General features: G+C 38.2%; 1 protein-coding gene across 1 annotated transcript; it reads right to left on the reverse strand.

Annotated features, from left to right (window-relative positions):
- Positions 1-1,039: 1,039 nt before the first annotated feature.
- Positions 1,040-15,212, reverse strand: ankrd33bb (ankyrin repeat domain 33Bb). Its single transcript, XM_059344045.1, has 5 exons — positions 14,267-15,212; positions 9,152-9,281; positions 4,352-4,492; positions 2,800-2,963; positions 1,040-2,211 (listed from the first exon to the last, which is right to left on the reverse strand). Exons 1-5 carry the CDS (start codon positions 14,747-14,749, stop codon positions 1,564-1,566), a joined length of 1,566 nt encoding a protein of 521 aa, XP_059200028.1. The 5' UTR covers positions 14,750-15,212; the 3' UTR covers positions 1,040-1,563.
- Positions 15,213-17,870: the final 2,658 nt, after the last annotated feature.

Genomic DNA, 17,870 nt, shown 5'->3' on the forward strand with positions numbered 1-17,870 from the left:
GCCACCAATCTTCATTTGACCGTGTCTGAGCTCTTCTCTCCATCCTGTGAAATCCCTTCCACTGGCTGTTACCTTCCTGCCTTTTCAAGCCCCATTTCCCCCCTTCTCTGGCATGTTTTCCTGTCAAATCTTTGTTCAACATTTTCTACCCTTTATCATGTATCTTTTACTTGTTCTTTCCAAGCCAGCATGACCTCTTGTCCTCTGTCTGTTTTTGTCTTTCTCCTCCTAAACCCTTATCCTTCCTTTAGTAATCTCTTCCCCTCCTCCTGATTCTCCTACTAGATATTTCCTCACTCTGCTTCTTTCTTTGTGTAACAAATGTTCCGCTTTAACCGTTAAGGGCCTTTCAGACAGAACATGGTTTGAGCTGTGCTTGCCACTGGGTTCAGCACAGTCAGACACATTAGACTGTCACAGCATGCTCCCCTTTGCATGTAGCAAAAAAAAATGTTGTGGCGCACTGGAATTGTAAAATGCATTGGAACTAATGGTCCACATGAATGCAAACAAGTAAAGCAGACATGCAAATGGTTTTTAAAAGCAGTTCTTGCCACCAGGAGGTTACCACCAGAAGTCCAGCATGAGAGGAGAGCAGAGCAAAACCTGTGTGTGTTTACTTGAGCAGCAACCATTTATAGCCCCACCGCTGTGATTGAAATCATTGAAACTTAACGTGTAATGGTGTGAATGCTCTCTGACACTAAAAGCTGGGGTATAGAGTTGCCTGGAAAAGGCAAAAAACCCCCAAAAAACAGAATTTGACAATTCATCCCTGCAGCTCTGCTCCATCTGCGCTAAGCCCCTCCCACCAGATGAGCATGTGCACGCTCTTCACCGTGAGCCTTTGGCTAAGGTTAGCAGAAGGCTAAACTATTAGCAAGAATAGAATAACTATTAGAAGAACCACTTTTTTGATATTGACACTTGTTTAATTGCATTTATTATCAGACTGTCTTTTTGATAAGTCCGTCTTTATTTTGAGGGGCTGTTTTCCAGTGTGGGCAGTTATTGCAAATGATGGAGTAGCTACTTTCTCTGCTGGATGTCCCATCATTGAATCAGGCTTTCACAAGTTTTGTAGAAATGCACTCCCTTGACCTGAGATTGGCCAAAGTCTCCTGGGCTAGATGTTCTGAAGCCTGAACACGGAACCAAGATAAGGTGCTGAAGTCTGATTTTCTCTCAGACCACATGAATTACAATATGCTGTTAGTAAGGTTATTGTGGAAATTTTGTCCAGTGATTCCACAGTTTTAATCTTCTTTGGAAAAATTGTGTTTGTTAACATCCTAGCAGAATTTGCAAATGCTACACTGTACTGTATGGAGATCCTGTTCCTGTGTCTCCCACATTGCACCACAAGTTATGCTTTACAAATGAGATGTGTGAACTCCAGTAGAAACAAGGCAACAAATCCAACAATGTTGGCAATGTGAGCAAACAAAAACATAGTTATATTTACATTAACAGAGTCATTTGTTCATGCAAGGTTTTCTTGGACTGCAGCACTACTCAAGCTCGTGTCCTGCTGTCTGACATCACTCGTACTCCCTTTCACCTTCATCTCCTTCTAATCAGAGGCAACAGTCTTTGCCTCTCCTCCTCTTGCCTCCTTTCTATTATCTTCATCTTGTAGTTCCACTTGGGGATCTGCAGCTCGTTGTGGTTTCTGCTCCGTTTGATTTTTTCTGGTATAAAGATGGGAGCGGGGGCTTTGCAGAGCCTCACTTTGGGCACCACGATGCCCGGCCGCACGCTGCTCCTCCTCAGCATGTGCAGAGGCAGGAGGCTCGCTCGTCTCATGGCCACTGTGGCCACATCGCTCAGCAGCTGAGTCTGCAGGCTGGCTCTCCGATCCCTCGTCTTAGGGATGAGGAGGACCCGCGAGTTCTGGAAAAATCTCTTGTAGTTGTTCAGTCTGTCCGGGCCGAGACGCTTCAGCTCAGACAAGCGCTGCCGCCGGAGGATCTCCTGCACGGCGTGACGGCGCTTCCCGATGCACGGCGGGCTGCTTGGACACACCGTACGGCAAGCTGTAGCAATGAATGGACTGGAGATACTGGTGGTGACCCGGACCATGTGGTCCAGAACACCGTCATCCACAGGGTTTACCTTGTTGTTGAGGTAAAACTTAGAATTGCAGCAGGAAAGGGAGTTGATTAAACGCCTCCAGCAGGACTTTGGCTCCTGGGCCTTGGCCACCAGCTCCTGCACAAGATCAGAAATTACAATTTAAAGATGCTCATTTTTAGCTTCACACATTTTCACATTCTTCAGTGATAAAACCCCTGCATTATTTCTGTAATTTCTGATGAATGGCACTTTACCGTGTTGTGTGTGGAAGGTCCCTTTGATTACTTTGTTTAATAATTTTGTGTCTTTTGGTAATTCTGTCTTTTTCAAAAAATAATTTTGTGTCTCTTTTGGTAATTTTGTGTCTTTTTTAGGTATTTTGTGTCTTTTTTTGTCATTTTGTGTCTTTTTTTGTCATTTTGTGTCTTTTTTAGGTATTTTGTGTCTATTTTGGTAATTCTGTGTCTTTTTTTGGTCATTTTGTTTCTATTTTAAGTAATTTTGTGTTTTTTCAGTAATTTTGTGTCTTTTTTTGTAATTTTGTGTCTTTTTTGGTCATTTTGTGTCTTTTTTGTGTAATTTTGTGTCTTTTTTGGTCATTTTGTGTCTTTTTTGGGTCATTTTGATACTGCCTCCAGCGGCCCCCAGGTAATTTGAGTTTGAGACCTCTGCTTTAAATGGTGCATTGAAAAGTAGGAGTGTAGTCTTGATGGATTTATTAACCTCCAACATGGGCCACTCCAGGGAGAAGGAGTCACAGAACTGCTCAGCAATAGGCTTCGACATCAGTAGATACATCAGATGGGCCGTCTCATATCGACCTGTGAACAGAGCCCACTCTCTGGGTGTCATACCCCGGCCGTTGTCTCGTGCCTGAATATCACAGCCTGGAAACACAAGGACGTATGGAAGTGGTCAACGGGAGGGAGAATCTGTAGCTAAAACTGTAATCTGCTCTACATTTATACATCCATCCATCCATCAAAGGGGATTTCTTCTGTCATTCAAGCATCTAATAAACATATAGCTCTCAGTTTAAAAGAACAAAGGTGTTACTACAAGATCTGATTTTCCAGAGCAGATATCCATTGACAACCTGGTCTCACAGGAATCCGTGAAATAGCCATGGACGCGCTTAACTCAAAATCTGTGCAATAGCCACGGAATCACACAATAAATACAATAAAATACACAGAGGATCAGGGAGATTTCAAAATAAAACACAGCAGATCGTGTTTTTCTGGCGAGATCTTTGCGACCATTTTTATGCTAGCCTGGCTATACCCAGACTGCCTTGCGTGCTCGATTTAATTTCGAACTGCGAAAGGGTCTGGAAACCAGAGGGATTTCTAACCCCTGTTTTAGGGATCCAATCACAGAACGGGGAGGGACCTCAAGACGATGACGCGTACTACCCGGCAGACGGAAGCTTGTAGTTTTCTTACTGATCCAACATGGCTGCAGCAGATGCGAAACTGTCTTTAGCTGTAGATGGAGTTTTAAATAGTTTAGAGCGAAAGTTGAAAGGTCTCTCAGCGGCTCCGCTGTCCCCCGGCTCGTAGCGATATCACCGGTAGCGCCGGCTCGTAGCGCCGCACCGGTGATCTGGCTACGAGCCGGGGGACAGCGGAGCCGCCGAGAGACCCGCAGCAGCTTGTTTGTTGCCCATAAAATCAGTGGATGTGTGTGGCTGAATGACATGAGGGGGAATAAAGCGTGAAAATAAATAATCTTGCAGAAAGCGAGAACTGGAGAAGCAAAGCAGCAAACAACACTCTCTCACAGACACACACACAACAAACATCCATTTCTGTTGCTCTACTACGTCATCTGGTATAACTGATCTGATTGGCTAAGAGCTGATTTTGATAGACATTCTAAGCGCCCAATAAACGGCTCCGGAGGATCGTAAACCACACCTCCTCTACGGAGAAAAGCATTGTAGGTTGCCAGACTAGACCTCATTTGAGAATAGTCTGGTGTTAGCCAGGCTATTTTTATGCAGAAACTAAGTCAAAATATTGATTTTTTCACAAAAAATGTGAGAACTGTCCGCCATGTTTTTTGTTCTGACTTCCGGAATCTTGAAAGTCACATGACTTGGACACAAACCAATAGGAACTCTGCACTGTAGCGAAATCCGCCTGTATTTCACGGAAATATGAGTGATTCCGTGGCTATTTCACGGATTTTGAGTTAAGCGTGTCTGTGGCTATTTCACGGATTCCTGTGAGACCAGGTTGCCATTGAACTTAATTATTTATATATCTTTTACCAGCCATCATGAGCGCCCTGACACAGTCGGTCCGACCCTGCATGGCAGCCTTCATCAGAGCTGTGAAACCGTGACAGTTCCTCCTCTCGATGTCCATCCCAGAGAAGTAGTTGAGCAGGTAGTATGAAATGAATGCATGACCTGCAGACCAACAGAGAGACACAAACGTGTTATGCAGGCTAGTTTCTACAGTTTGATACCAAGTGGCATCAAGAGAGAAGCCAATGCTGAAATGTCACTCATAAAGGGAGACACCCATGCTAAAATGCCCAACTTCACGGCAAAAAATAAACATGTTTACAGCCTGTTTTGTCACTGTGAGCATATTAGCATGCTGACATTAGCATTTAGCTGAAAGTACTGCTGTGCATAAGGACCAGTGATGGCCAAATGAAGGTTAAAAACCCATTTTCTTTATTGTCTGAACCCTCTTGATGGCCATCTCTGTTAAATTGAGTGGGTTAAAAGCACATTGAATTGCCATTTCTTTAGCCCATTTTCTTTATATTGAGCATGCCATCTAGTAGAGCCAACAAACACGTTTGTGAAGTATTTTGTGCTCATCACTAATAAGTAAAGCCCCAAAGAGCTGCTAGCATGGCTGTCGGAGCACCAAAACCATTAGTTGTAGGCTGTTACGATAAGCCTACACATATTGATAATTATTTTATATTAATATTGTCATTAGTTTCATTACATTTGTCCCCTCAAGAGTCTTTTTTATTACACATTTGTGATGTTGCATGGAACTTGTTTCAGACATACTGGCCAGCTATTGCTTTGAAAAGATTAAGAAACACATACAAATAGACACAAAACAAGCAAATTAAGAACTATATTCACTAATTAAACGACACACGCAGCGTTGGGAACATTTTCTTTTCTTGCAATATCTGAAGCTGAAAGCATCACCAGTATTAAGTTACTACCACAGTCTGCTAACCTGTGAGATTGGTAGCACTGCACAGTGTAGTAAACAATCGTTATTTCAACACCTTGAATTTATAAAGAGAGCTGGATACAGTGTTGGAGGCAGAGCCCAATTAATTATTAAGACATTTGCTGAGTTGCAATAATGAGTCTAACAGAAATATTCGCTGATCCACTGGAAACTGTTTCCTTTGAGTTGTGAGCTTCTTGTAGTGTTTCCTAAATTTTACATACATGGTGTCCTGGTTTTTTTTAAATGTCTTAAAACGTCTAAAATCCAATAATTTGAATTTAAAAATCTCATAAAATGTCTTAATACGATTTTAAAAGGTCTCTTTTGTTTGTATTTTGGGTTCCTGGCAGCTTTATACGTTGTTAATTAAAATAAAATGAAAAATCTGACTGATAGCCAAGTTTGTGTGGAGAAAAAGGAGCCATGCATGTGATGTAAGGACAGACTGAAAGATGCTGAACAGAGACAGAAATTAATGCATAGGGAAGTTGACAAATTTGAACCAAAATCTCCTGGACTTCAGAGGGTTGAACTTCTTTCTTTCTTTCTTTCTTTTTCTTCCTTTCTTCCTCCTCTTCTTTTCAGTTTGATCTAGTTTGTGACAGAGCAAACTTGTTGGAAGTGGCACAATCAGTGTCCATGGCCGGCGTTCTTACTGGTTCTCTCATATTTGGACCTCTTGCTGAATCCTAAGTGTGTTTAATTTAGTAAAATAACGGTTTTAACTCTATGGAGTCTTGGGCTATTTTGTCCATCTTTGAATCCTTTTCATGTCTTTTCGTGTCTTTGTAAGTCATTTTGTGTCTTTTTTTTTTTGATAGTTTTATTAATTATTATTTTTTTCTGCTGTTTATGTCCGTATAAATGGTAAAAAAAAAAAAAAAAATGGTACATTTCCATAGACACCTGTGTCTTTTGTTTGTATTTTGGGTTCCTGGCAGCTTTATACTTTGTTAATTAAAATAAAATGGAAAATCTGACTGATAGCCAAGTTTGTGTGGAGAAAAAGGAGCCATGCATGTGATGTAAGGACAGACTGAAAGATGCTAAACAGAGACAGAAATTAATGCATAGGAAGTTGACACATTTGAACCAAAATCTCCTGGACTTCAGAGGGTTACTTCTAGGAGTTCACCTCAGAGGGAATTCCCAATAGGTGTTTAAACATTATTTTAGAAAAGGGTTTCAAGAGAAAGTTTTCTTTTCATGTATTCAACCAGTCTGGTCTGCTGCAGGCGTGTGATCTCACAGTCTTGGTCACTTTTCTCCCTGAGGTGTTGCAGAGTACTTTGTCATGAAGGAGGATCGATACTTCTTTTAATGAAGCAGAAAATGAAGAGTAGTCTGCAGCGATTCATCACAGGACACAGAGAGCCATTCATCATCGTTAGCAGATGAGAGGCCGGGCGCCTCGTCTGATACATGTGGCTGCATTGCTATGAAATTACTTACCATGGTACTTTCTAATGTCTGCAAATAACAGTGATTGTAGCAAATGGGAGCACCAGACCTCATCATATGATCTGTGCTTTAATTTGGACCAATTTTGAAACTCAATTCTCTGCAAAAAAACATTTCACCATTGCAAATGATGGCAATAACATGTCTCGCTGGGAGTCAGATGGATTTTTATGAATTTTTTCAAGGTTAAAATGATATTAATGTGCTTCACGAATGCAGAAATTGTGACATAAATGTAATATTTAATGTCAAATGTTATAGATTTATTCATTTTTTTTTATTTTTTATTAATTTAAACAAAACACAACATAAATCACCAATGGACAAACACAGTAAAAAAAAAAAAAAAGAAATCACAAAACCAACCTAAATAAATAAATAAAACTACAATAATAATAAGAAGAACTTTAACACATTAAAACTAAACAAGACACAAACAAACATTAAACATAATTACCACATAAAACATACAGTATATCAGTAAACTTGATAACCTAAGAGAAAATAATAAAGGGTTAAGTTAAATGCCAGCCTTCCACTTCAATAAACATTTCCCACCTTTCCAAATGTTATAGATTTTATTGAGGAACACTAACAATGAAACCATTCAACATTTTGGGGAATGGAGGACAAAGGAAGCTAAACTCAATAAACTCTCTAACGTCACTACAGAATATTTTTAGGGATCTCTGTGAAAGCGAGCATGTCAGCATGACTCTGTCTTACTCACATAGAAACTAGGACACAACGGTTCCATTAGCTTTGACAAGGCCAGACTCAGATCTAGAAGTTTAAATCACTCAATGTTTAAATGGTTAATTATTATTCATGTATGACGTTGGTCAGGGATGGGCAACTTAAATGCTGCAGGGGGCCACAATTTTTCATGTTCACTACCACAGGGCCACATATAGGACCGTGCACTGAACCAGATATGATGAAACTGCAATTTTAAATATGTTTACAGTGCAGTAACTTAACATATTTCATGCTCAAATGCATGTACACTGAAAATAAGATGTGTCTAAATACCAGATATAAACACTAAATCTGAAGTAAGTTATCTTGCTGCATGGACAGATAATTTCACTTGACAAGATTTCTTAAATTAAGATTATTAAATCTAGAAATAAGCATGTTGAACACTTAACATAAGAAATGAACTCTTAAAACAAGATAAATTATCTAACACTTCTAAATCTAAGTTTGTTTTATCTTAACAACAAAATCATTTGCAGTGTATAACAGTATAAATAGGAATACAAAAGGTTTGAAGGTAATAAAAAATAACCACTTACTGGGATTTCTTTTTTTCAGTGCAAGAACAGCAGACCAACATTAATTGCAAGAAGTAATTTTGTGCATTTTTACACTGCACTTTTAAGATTTCATGCTCAAATGCATGTAGTTGTACTGAGGGCCACTTCAAGTAAGGGTGTGGACCGTATGCGGTCCCCGGGCCTCCAGTTGCCCATCCCTGGTCAAATAAAGAATAATTGCACATTAAAAGGGAAACCTAGCCCATTGTTGTTTATTGCAATGTGGGTGGTTCCCACACAGACCCCAGCCCTGTTTCCTGTCTGTTTTCCAGTCTTCGGTCTAACTTAAATTGTGTCACACTGTTAAAATAATCGTCATTATTAAAAGTCAATTTTGTCAATTTTTTTTTGCCTATATCATCTCCTCATGACGCCGGCCACCTATGGTAAAATCTCCTACATCCTCAGTTGATCAGATCATGTGATTTTACCCCTTTAAGATAATGGCCTATGTCAAGTGTGTGACTTAAGTGGATTTATTATGCCTAAGTCAAAATAAAATGTGACTTAGGCAATTTTTTGAACATGCCTTTGTGACTTAAGCAAGATATGGTAACACTTTATTTTGAAGGTGTCTACATAAGAGTGACATGAGCGTGTCATAAACATGACATGGGATGTGTGAATAAGTGTATTTTCCAAAATGTAAAACTATTTCTTGAAACCTCTGAAGTCCAGGAGATTTTGGTTCAAACTTGTCAATGCATTAATTTCTGTCTCTGTTTAGCATCTTTCAGTCTGTCCTTACATCACCTTTTTATTTTATTTTGATTAATAAGTACATAAAGCTGACAGGAACCGAAAATATAAACAAAAGACACAGGTGTCTTTGGAAAAGTACCTTGAAAATGGTCTAGAAACATAAATGTCACACTGTGAAAGCTCCTATGATTGAACTTTCAACTGGCTTTCTCAGCTTGTGTACATATCATATATAAATTAAGTTATTACTGTGAATAAAACATGTGTATTTTCAATAAATAGATGGACTCCAGAGGGTTAACTAAACAAACAAGACAGTGAGGGAGATCTCATAAAATACTGTATATGTGTATGAATATATATCGGTGTGTTTACCTGCTTGTGCTGCAGTAATGAGAGCAGTGTTGCCTTCGTTGTCCTGCCAGTTAACATCAACATACGGGCACTGAGAGAGGGCCATGACCACATCCACGTAACCATGGTAACACGCCACAATCAGACCAGACTGAAACAGAAAAACAAGAGTGCTTGACTTTCTTCTTCTCTCTTTGTCTGTGATTTATTTTAGCTCTTAAAAACACCAAAATGGATTCCTCGGGGCTACAGGGAAGCATATTTATGGATTCACAGCCATATTTCCTCACAGAACAAAATCATTGCAGTGATTCTCATAAAAAGAAATAAGGCTTATCAGTCATGCAGCCTACAAGCCAAGTAAAAGGCTGTTTTTCACAGTGTGTTACAGACAGATAGTGAATGTGTAATAGACTGTTAGCTCAGGATAAACATGGGTTTCCAACTGAAGTGGTCACTTGCCAATTGTCCAAATTGCTACTGGCTGGTTTGTTCTTATTTAAAAGGCTAATAGCTGTTAAATCAGAATAAAGAGTTTGGACGAGGGGTACATCACAATTTATTTTTCTACCACATTTTTCCACAAAAACAACAACAACAACATGGTCTTACAGGAATCCGTGAAATAGCCATGGATTTGCTTAACTCAAAATCTGTGGAATAGCCACGGAATCACTCAAATTTCCATGAAACTGACACGGATTTCACTACAATGCAAGTCAATGACAGTCATATCCTGTGGCTATTCCAACATACAAAGTGATTATGTACATTCACTGAGTGAATATTTAGAAAATAAAACATATATTTCTCGCTAGAAATGTGATCAAAATCCATTTTTATGCAGAAACTAAGTCAAAATATTGATTTTTTTCACTAAAAATGAGAGAACTGTCCACCATGTTTTTTGTTCTGACCGCCGGGACCTTGAAAGTCATGTGACTTGGAACAAACCAATAGGAAAAAATATCCATGGAATAGCCACGGGATATGACTGTCATTAACTTGCATTGCAGTGAAATCCGTGTCAGTTTCAAGGAAATTTGAGTGATTCCGTGGCTATTCCACGGATTTTGAGTTAAGCGAATCCGTGGCTATTTCACTGATTCCTGTGAGACCAGGTTCACAACAAAGGGGGACAGGGATTGCATTTTCAAACTTTTATGACATTTAATACTGTTAGCGGCCTTACTGGTAACTGAAAATGATAATCTAACCAGCTGGTTTAGGGACAGAATGTAAAGAAAGACATCAGAAGCCGGATTAACTAAATGGTTCTTAAGATAAAATTTAAGAAAAGGATGTTCCTAAGAATGTTCTTAAATGCTATTCACCATTTTATTTCTTAAGAATTGTCATATGTCTTAGGAACTTCTTAGTTTTCTCACTTCGTTCTTAGATTTTTAACTTTAGATCACTTGTGTGGTTTCAGTAACTTGGCCTACTTACAGGTGCTGGTCATATAATTAGAATATCATGAAAAAGTTGATTTATTTCAGTAATTCCATTCAAAAAGTGAAACTATAATGTATACATTCATTCCACACAGACTGATATATTCCAAGTGTTTAGTTCTTTTAATTTTGATGATTATAACTGACAACTAATGAATGAGAATATGTTCGTAGTGATTAATTAAGTAGTATAAAATACACCAACTGCCTCCATGATTTACTAAGAGTACATTGTGGTGTAATCTAGGAATAAACCTACATGTCACACAGACTGAAAGGACATTTCATGTTTTTATGTGATACATTCACAAAAATCTACTCTGTCCAACTTCAATGAACAACATTTGTTTACACATTGTCTAGGGCTAAACTAAATATTAAAGAAATCAAATAAGTCATACAAATGTCTTCAATTAAATACATATCAAGACTTTTCTTTTCACTGTATCTGTTTTAAGACTGTTGAGGGCTTCTCTTATCTCAAAGTTGTGAAGAAATATGAGAAGAAATCTAATAACTTTGTTTTCAATCTCATTTGTTCTCAAGTTCTATCTTAGGAAAAAAACTTAAGAAGAAAGTTAAGAAAAAGACTAAAGAAAAGATAAGAATTTCTTCATGAATACCAAATCTTCTTAAATTTTGTCGAAAGAGCAATTTTAAGAAAAAAGTGACACTTTAGAAGCATTTTTTTCTTAAGAATGCTATGTGAATCTGGAGTTAGACACATCGTAGTATTGTATCCAATCACAAGCCAATCACACAGTTTATAGGCAAAACACCAGTTTAATTACATTATCTAAATGGGTTGATTACTGAACCAGTATACTGAAAAACAGGCCCACAGGTCCTTCACCTTTAAAATGTCACTTATTTATTTAAAGTCATATGCATTAAGACAAAAATAAATGTCTTTTTTGCTGGTTTGTGGCAGAAATCAAATCCTATCTTGGTCTTTTCTGTTTGCAGTTGTTTGACCAAAGTTTCATCGTACACATTTCTTATTCCATTACACCTAAGCTGCAGTTTGTTATGGTTCCCAGTCCACTGTAGGGCCAGTCTTTCCAAATGAGGTATGACAAGCAATAAATTATACCTCCTGGCTCTTTACGCGATGAGACAATAACTTAATTTCATCGTAGAGCGAAGGGAAAATTGACATTGTGAGACAACGGCATGAATTCAAGGAAACTATTTCCAAGCTGTGTCTTGAGGCTGACAAATAAGAGAGAATGTGTATAAATAATAATAATTGTGACCAAAATGACTTGACGTATACTACTTATGTGAGCAACACGTAGCAGGTGAAATTTTAAACAACACAGGCAGATTTGCAATCATGTACTGTTGGTTCACTTGGTTGGACAGTGTTCTGTATCCGTGTTTCCACTCTGTGACAGCAAGACACACAAACAGCAGTTGGTTGAGGAAATGAGTGCAATAATGTTCTACCAAAGTGAGCACCTGTTTAAAGTTCTCATAGAAACAACAGTGTGTCTATATTATTCAGCAGTGGTTCCCAAACTCTTTGGTCTGATGTTCTCCCCACAACCCTGTCAGAAGAACTCACACATCCTTTCATTGAGTCCCAATGAATGTAAACAAAAATATTATTAAAAAAATTAAAAATAGCCTACTACATAATTTTGTGTCTTTTTTCTGTCATTTTGTGTCTTTTTTAGTAATTTAGTTTTTTTTCTGTCATTTTGTGTCTTTTTTAGTAATTTTGTGACTTTTTAAGTAATTGTGTCTTTTTTGGTCATTTTGTGTCTTATTTTGGTCATTTTGTTCCTTTTTTTAGTAATCTTGTGTCTCTTTTTTGGTAATTCTGTGTCTTTTTGGTCATTTTGTTTCTTTTTTAAGTAATTAACTTTTTTTCTGTCATTTTGTGTCTTTTTTTTATTAATTTTGTGTCCTTTTTTGGTCATTTTGTGTCTTTTTTAAGTAATTGTTTTTTTCTGTCATTTTGTGTCTTTTTTAAGTAATTCAGTTTTTTTCTGTCATTTTGTGTCTTTTTTAGTAATTTTGTGACTTTTTAAGTAATTGTGTCTTTTTTGGTCATTTTGTGTCTTATCTTGGTAATTTTGTTTCTTTTTTAAGTAATTAAGTTTTTTTCTGTCATTTTGTTTCTTTTTTAAGTAATTCAGTTTTTTTCTGTCATTTTGTGTCTTTTTTTTAGTAATTTTGTGTCTCTTTTTTGGTAATTCTGTGTCTTTTTGGTAATTTTGTTTCTTTTTTAAGTAATTCAGTTTTTTTCTGTCATTTTGTGTCTTTTTTTAGTACTCTTTGTTTTTTTTCTGCCATTTTGTGTCTTTTTTAGTAATTTTGTGTCTCTTTTTTGGTAATTCTATGTCTTTTTTTGGTCATTTTGTTTCTTTTTTAAGTAATTAAGTTGTTCTGTCATTTTGTGTCTTTTTTAAGTAATTTCGTTTTTTATTCTGCCATTTTGTGTCTTTTTTTGGTCATTTTGATACTGCCTCCAGCGCCCCCCAGGTAATTTGAGTTTGAGACCCCTGCTTTGAGCTAACAATTTCAACCGTTTTCCATTACTTTTAGCTATTTTCAACGGTCAGTAATGTTATGTCTCCAAAACTTTTCCAGTACCCCAATGGAAACAACAATAGTAGCCCTGGGTACAGGTACACCTGGTGGGGAATCATTGCTTTATATCCTAATACCAAATGTTACACCTCACTCATTTCCATCGCAGCATTTGCTGTGTCAACACACTCCAAGGTGTCTTGAAAGACATTAGTGTCAGAGTACTCCGGGACAATCCTCATCTGCCCGTCCCAGCTCTATAAACAGTATCTCTTACTAGGTCACTGTCTTAGCGAGCCATTTAGAAGCTGAGCCTGGAGAGCAAGCTGCTTCTTGACACTGTCGCTGTGCAGTTTGCACTCCCCATCTGTCATCACAGGCTTAACCAACTGCTCTGAACCTTCCTTCAGGATTTGACCCTGGAGGAAGTGATTCCCTGCTGTTCAGGAGCTGCACCAGGGTCACCGGCATGACCGCCAAACCTGATGTGACCGCGGTGAGAAGAACAGCCGAGTTCACTCAGGATTAACATGCTTTTTTTTTTTATCCTTTATTGTACTTTTGTGTAGAATACCACAGCAAAATCCGTGGAATAGCCACGGAATCACTCAAATTTCCGTGAAACTGACACGGATTTGGCTACAATGCAAGTTAATGACATATCCCGTGGCTATTCCAACATACAAAGTGATTATGTACATTCACTGAGTGAAGATTTAGAAAATAAAACATATATTTCTCGCTAGAAATGTGATCAAAATGCATTTTTATGCAGAAACTCAAAGAAAGTCAAAATATTGATTTTTTTTCACAAAAAATGAGAGAACTGTCCGCCATGTTTTTTGTTCTGACCGCCGGGACCTTAAAAGTCACGTGACTTGGAACAAACCAATAGGAACAAATATCCATGGAATAGCCACGGGATATGACTGTCAGTAACTTGCATTGTAGCGAAATCCGTGTCAGTTTCACGGAAATTTGAGTGATTCCGTGGCTATTCCACGGATTTTGAGTTAAGCGAATCCGTGGCTATTCCACGGATTCCTGTGAGACCAGGTTCAGACATTGCTGGTTTTGAATAATCAGTGAAAACAAAGCTAGAAGTGCCTAAAAAATCAAACATGTGTTGAAACCAGACACCTACTCTTCTATTCCGATCGGTCTCATGCACCTCCTCTTCGGTCACTCCTTGTCTGATCATAATCTTGACGATGATGGAGTTGTTGTTGCAGCAGGCCTTAAAGAAGGAAATGGGCTCAGGATTGTAGTAGCTAAAGCGACACATTGCGGACACGTCCGAATTGTCCGGAGGATAGAAAGAATCGCCCGAGGCAATGCTGTGCGTGTCTGAGCGATCCGGCAAGGCCTCAAAGTCCAACTCCTCGAACTCCTGGTAGATATCGTCCTCGTCTTCCCAATAATTGTGTCTGTAATCAGCTTCAATCTCCTCGTTATCATCCTCTCCTGATATCTCGCTCTCATCCCCATTTTCGTCAACGGTGATGATTGACATGATCGGCGTATCCATTTTATGGGCCCTAAAGGGGCTGTCCAGTCCCACGCCTCTGGACACTCCATTCTCCCGAACCTTTGAACCATCACTTTGTTCCTCTGTTATTAACACCATTTAAACCCTGCCTAGCCCCCCCACACTTTTAAATTTTTGTGGGGTGCCAGGACAACTCTAGGAGGACCTAGAGTTTATGTCCACCAGCCTTCTACAACATGTTGTCTCATCGTACTAGACAGAAGATTAAATCCTGCCAGGGTATTGGCCTTTATCTGTTTCCGTCTCACGTTTCCCAAGAGACAAGGGGCACCGGAGTTCACAGGGGAGGCAGGCATGACATCATCACACCTGCCCAATCCTCCATCATTGCTGAAAATATCTTGTCAGGGTGACAGAGTTTAGGATTCCCCAGAACTCTGCAAGACAGTGTCATCAAGAAAGGTTTGATCAAACGCATGATCTAAGGTAGTCCCAAGTTTTCTTCTTTAATGAGTCTCTCAGCGCCGCATTTCCAAATTAATGAAGTTTTTAAAATCCCAAGAGTGTCCCATAGGTTACGAATTGAAAAAAAGTCAATGTGAGTCTTTGCAATGGCACCAAAATCCTTTTAGTCATGGCTTCAGGAAGCAGATTGGCAGCTTGAATTGTTGAAGTCTTGATGAGAAGTTTAATGCTAAGATTGTCCTCTGGAAAGTAGAACAGGCTTGGTTTGAAAGAGTAACAGTCACCGCTAACAGCTACTAATCGTGTTTCCCAGTGGAGAATCACTGAGCTTCCTCTGGTGATGGCCCGTTATTGGATGAGAGACATGCTCTTGAACTGACGCACGATAATCCCTTGAGTCGGCCTCTCTCTCTCTCTCTAGCTCCAGCCATTCTGCCGTGTCCCTCTCCCCTGTGACAAAGACAACTTGAATGTCTTTCGTTGGAATACAATAAAGTGTTAAATTAAATGGTACAAGCACAGAGGGAATGCCTTCTGTCTTCATATATGAAGATGTTTTTTATTGTTTTTTTGATGTTTTTCTTGCAGTTACTTTCAGCTGCTGCATGTTGTAAAATGAAACTCATACAATAAAGTGCTAAGTTAAATGGTACAAGCACAGAGGGAATGCCTTCTGTCTTCATATATGGAGATGTTTTTTTGCGGGGACAACTGAAGAAAATAAGCAAGAGAACCAGTGTCTTCTTTTAGCAAGACATTAAAAACACTTCCAAGTGAACATGCAGAGCAAATGCAACAAATACTTCAAGAGAGAAAATAACACTTTTCATCGATACTTTTTAAAATGAGTATCGTATCCGGATACAACGTTTTAGTATCGATACTTTTGACCACCCTACTATGGAAGCAAATAACAGCCGTAAGCAGTTACTGTGACAGTGGTTCCATTTTTTAAACATCCTGCAGTTACTTTCAGCTGCTGCATGTTGTAAAATGAAACTCATACAATAAAGTGTTAAATTAAATGGTACAAGCACAGAGGGAATGCCTTCTGTCTTCATATATGAAGATGTTTTTTTTGCAGGGACAACTGAAGAAAATAAGCAAGTGAACTAGTGTCTTCTTTTAGCGAGACATTAAAAACACTTCCAAGTGAACATGCAGAGCAAATGTAACAAATACTTTAGCATCCATGTCAATGTTTACACCTACATTCATTTACTACCTTTCTTCTGACAAAGATATCCCGATTAGACAGTTAATGACATCAGTGCAACAGGTCACACGGACCCCACCCCCCTCTAGTTCTGCTGCACTGAACACTGCCAGTTTAAATTGGATTTAACAACCATGTGACTTAAGTTGTGTACATGGTGCAGTGGAAGGACTGGGGTCACCCTAAACCAGGCAGGTCCAAACTATTCTTGAAAGGGCCATGTGGCTGCAGGTTTTCCTTCCAACCAAGCAGAAGCACAACTGGCACGAGTCATTTAATCAACTGATCTCAGGGTTCAAACACTTGATCAATGCAATCAGTTGTGTTCTTGGTTGGTTGGAACCAAAAAAAACAAGACAATTACAGCACCTTTGGTTGTGTGCAACGCCATTCCTTCAAATGCCCCAAAATAACCTCACTGCATGTCTATGGAATAGGGTTGTCACAATAGGGGTGTGCCATATCGTATCGTTCACAATAATATCAGTATATTATTTTTATGGTTAAAAAAAATGCATATCATGATATTGGCAACGTTCCTACTTCTTGATGTAGTGGTTAAAGTTGTTTTAATCACAAAAAGCTACTTACTCCCTGTCGCTAAATACATGCAGCTTTCAAAATAAGAGCACAGTGTGTTAAGAGAATCCACCACAGAATTTACAAGAAGACTGTCAAAATAAGATGCCTTAAATAAAACATACAAGAACCTTTATTCTCCTTTACAAAATTCCATTAAAATATGCCCCCGAAACCCCTAAATGGTTATTTTTATTATTTGCTCATACTCAAGTCAAGAGTACATTTTTTTGTATTTGGCAGCTGTTGAGATTTGCACTTCACACTACATTTTAGATTTTTAATAATTTATAAAGACTTTTAAAAAAATCATATTTTCTATATCTTTTTAAGCATTTCCTAATATCGTCAAGAATATCGTTATCGCAAAAATAGCCTGAAATATGGTGATATTCTTTTAGGGCTATATCGCCCACCCCTATGTCACGATGCAAAAATTTCCAACTCGATAATATACAATACAAACAAGGACCCCAAAATTGAGCAGAAATATTTTTATTAACAAGAAAAATGCAACATGTAAAAATTAACAGAACCACAGGTTAAATATTTATAATAAAAAACAGTTGTGTAAAAAGAAACTGCAACTAACTGCAACCTCAGACCTGAAGCTTGTTATCAAAGCTTCAGGTCTGAGGTAGGGCAATAAATAAATAAATACAATAAACAATAACAATTAGAACAATATTTTGTATGCTGTGCACAATATTAGGCAAGCTTGATAAGTCAACTTTTCTCCGCTTCATTCTGGGACTTCAAGAGAGAAAATAACACTTTTTTAAACACTTTTTTTAATGAGTATCGTATCCGGATACAACGTTTTAGTATCGATACTCAAAAAAGTATCTTTTGACCACCCTACTATGGAAGCAGTTACTAGTCGTAAGCAGTTACTGTGACAGTGGTTCCATTTTTTTTAAACATCCTGCAGTTACTTTCAGCTGCTGCATGTTGTAAAATGAAACATATTTATTTTGAAGGTTTAGAAAAAGACATTTT

Source organism: Centropristis striata, chromosome 11 (assembly GCF_030273125.1).
Source record: "Centropristis striata isolate RG_2023a ecotype Rhode Island chromosome 11, C.striata_1.0, whole genome shotgun sequence".
Taxonomy (NCBI): Eukaryota; Metazoa; Chordata; class Actinopteri; order Perciformes; family Serranidae; genus Centropristis; species Centropristis striata.

Excerpts from the sequence above, each read along its gene's own strand:
- ankrd33bb (XM_059344045.1), bottom strand. The coding sequence starts at position 14,749 with ATGGTGTTAATAACAGAGGAACAAAGTGATGGTTCAAAGGTTCGGGAG. Across the intron at positions 2,964-4,351 it reads CAGGGCGCTCATGATGGCTG|GCTGTGATATTCAGGCACGA; the intron begins GTAAAAGATATA and ends TTGTGTTTCCAG. Across the intron at positions 2,212-2,799 it reads TGGAGTGGCCCATGTTGGAG|GAGCTGGTGGCCAAGGCCCA; the intron begins GTTAATAAATCC and ends GATCTTGTGCAG.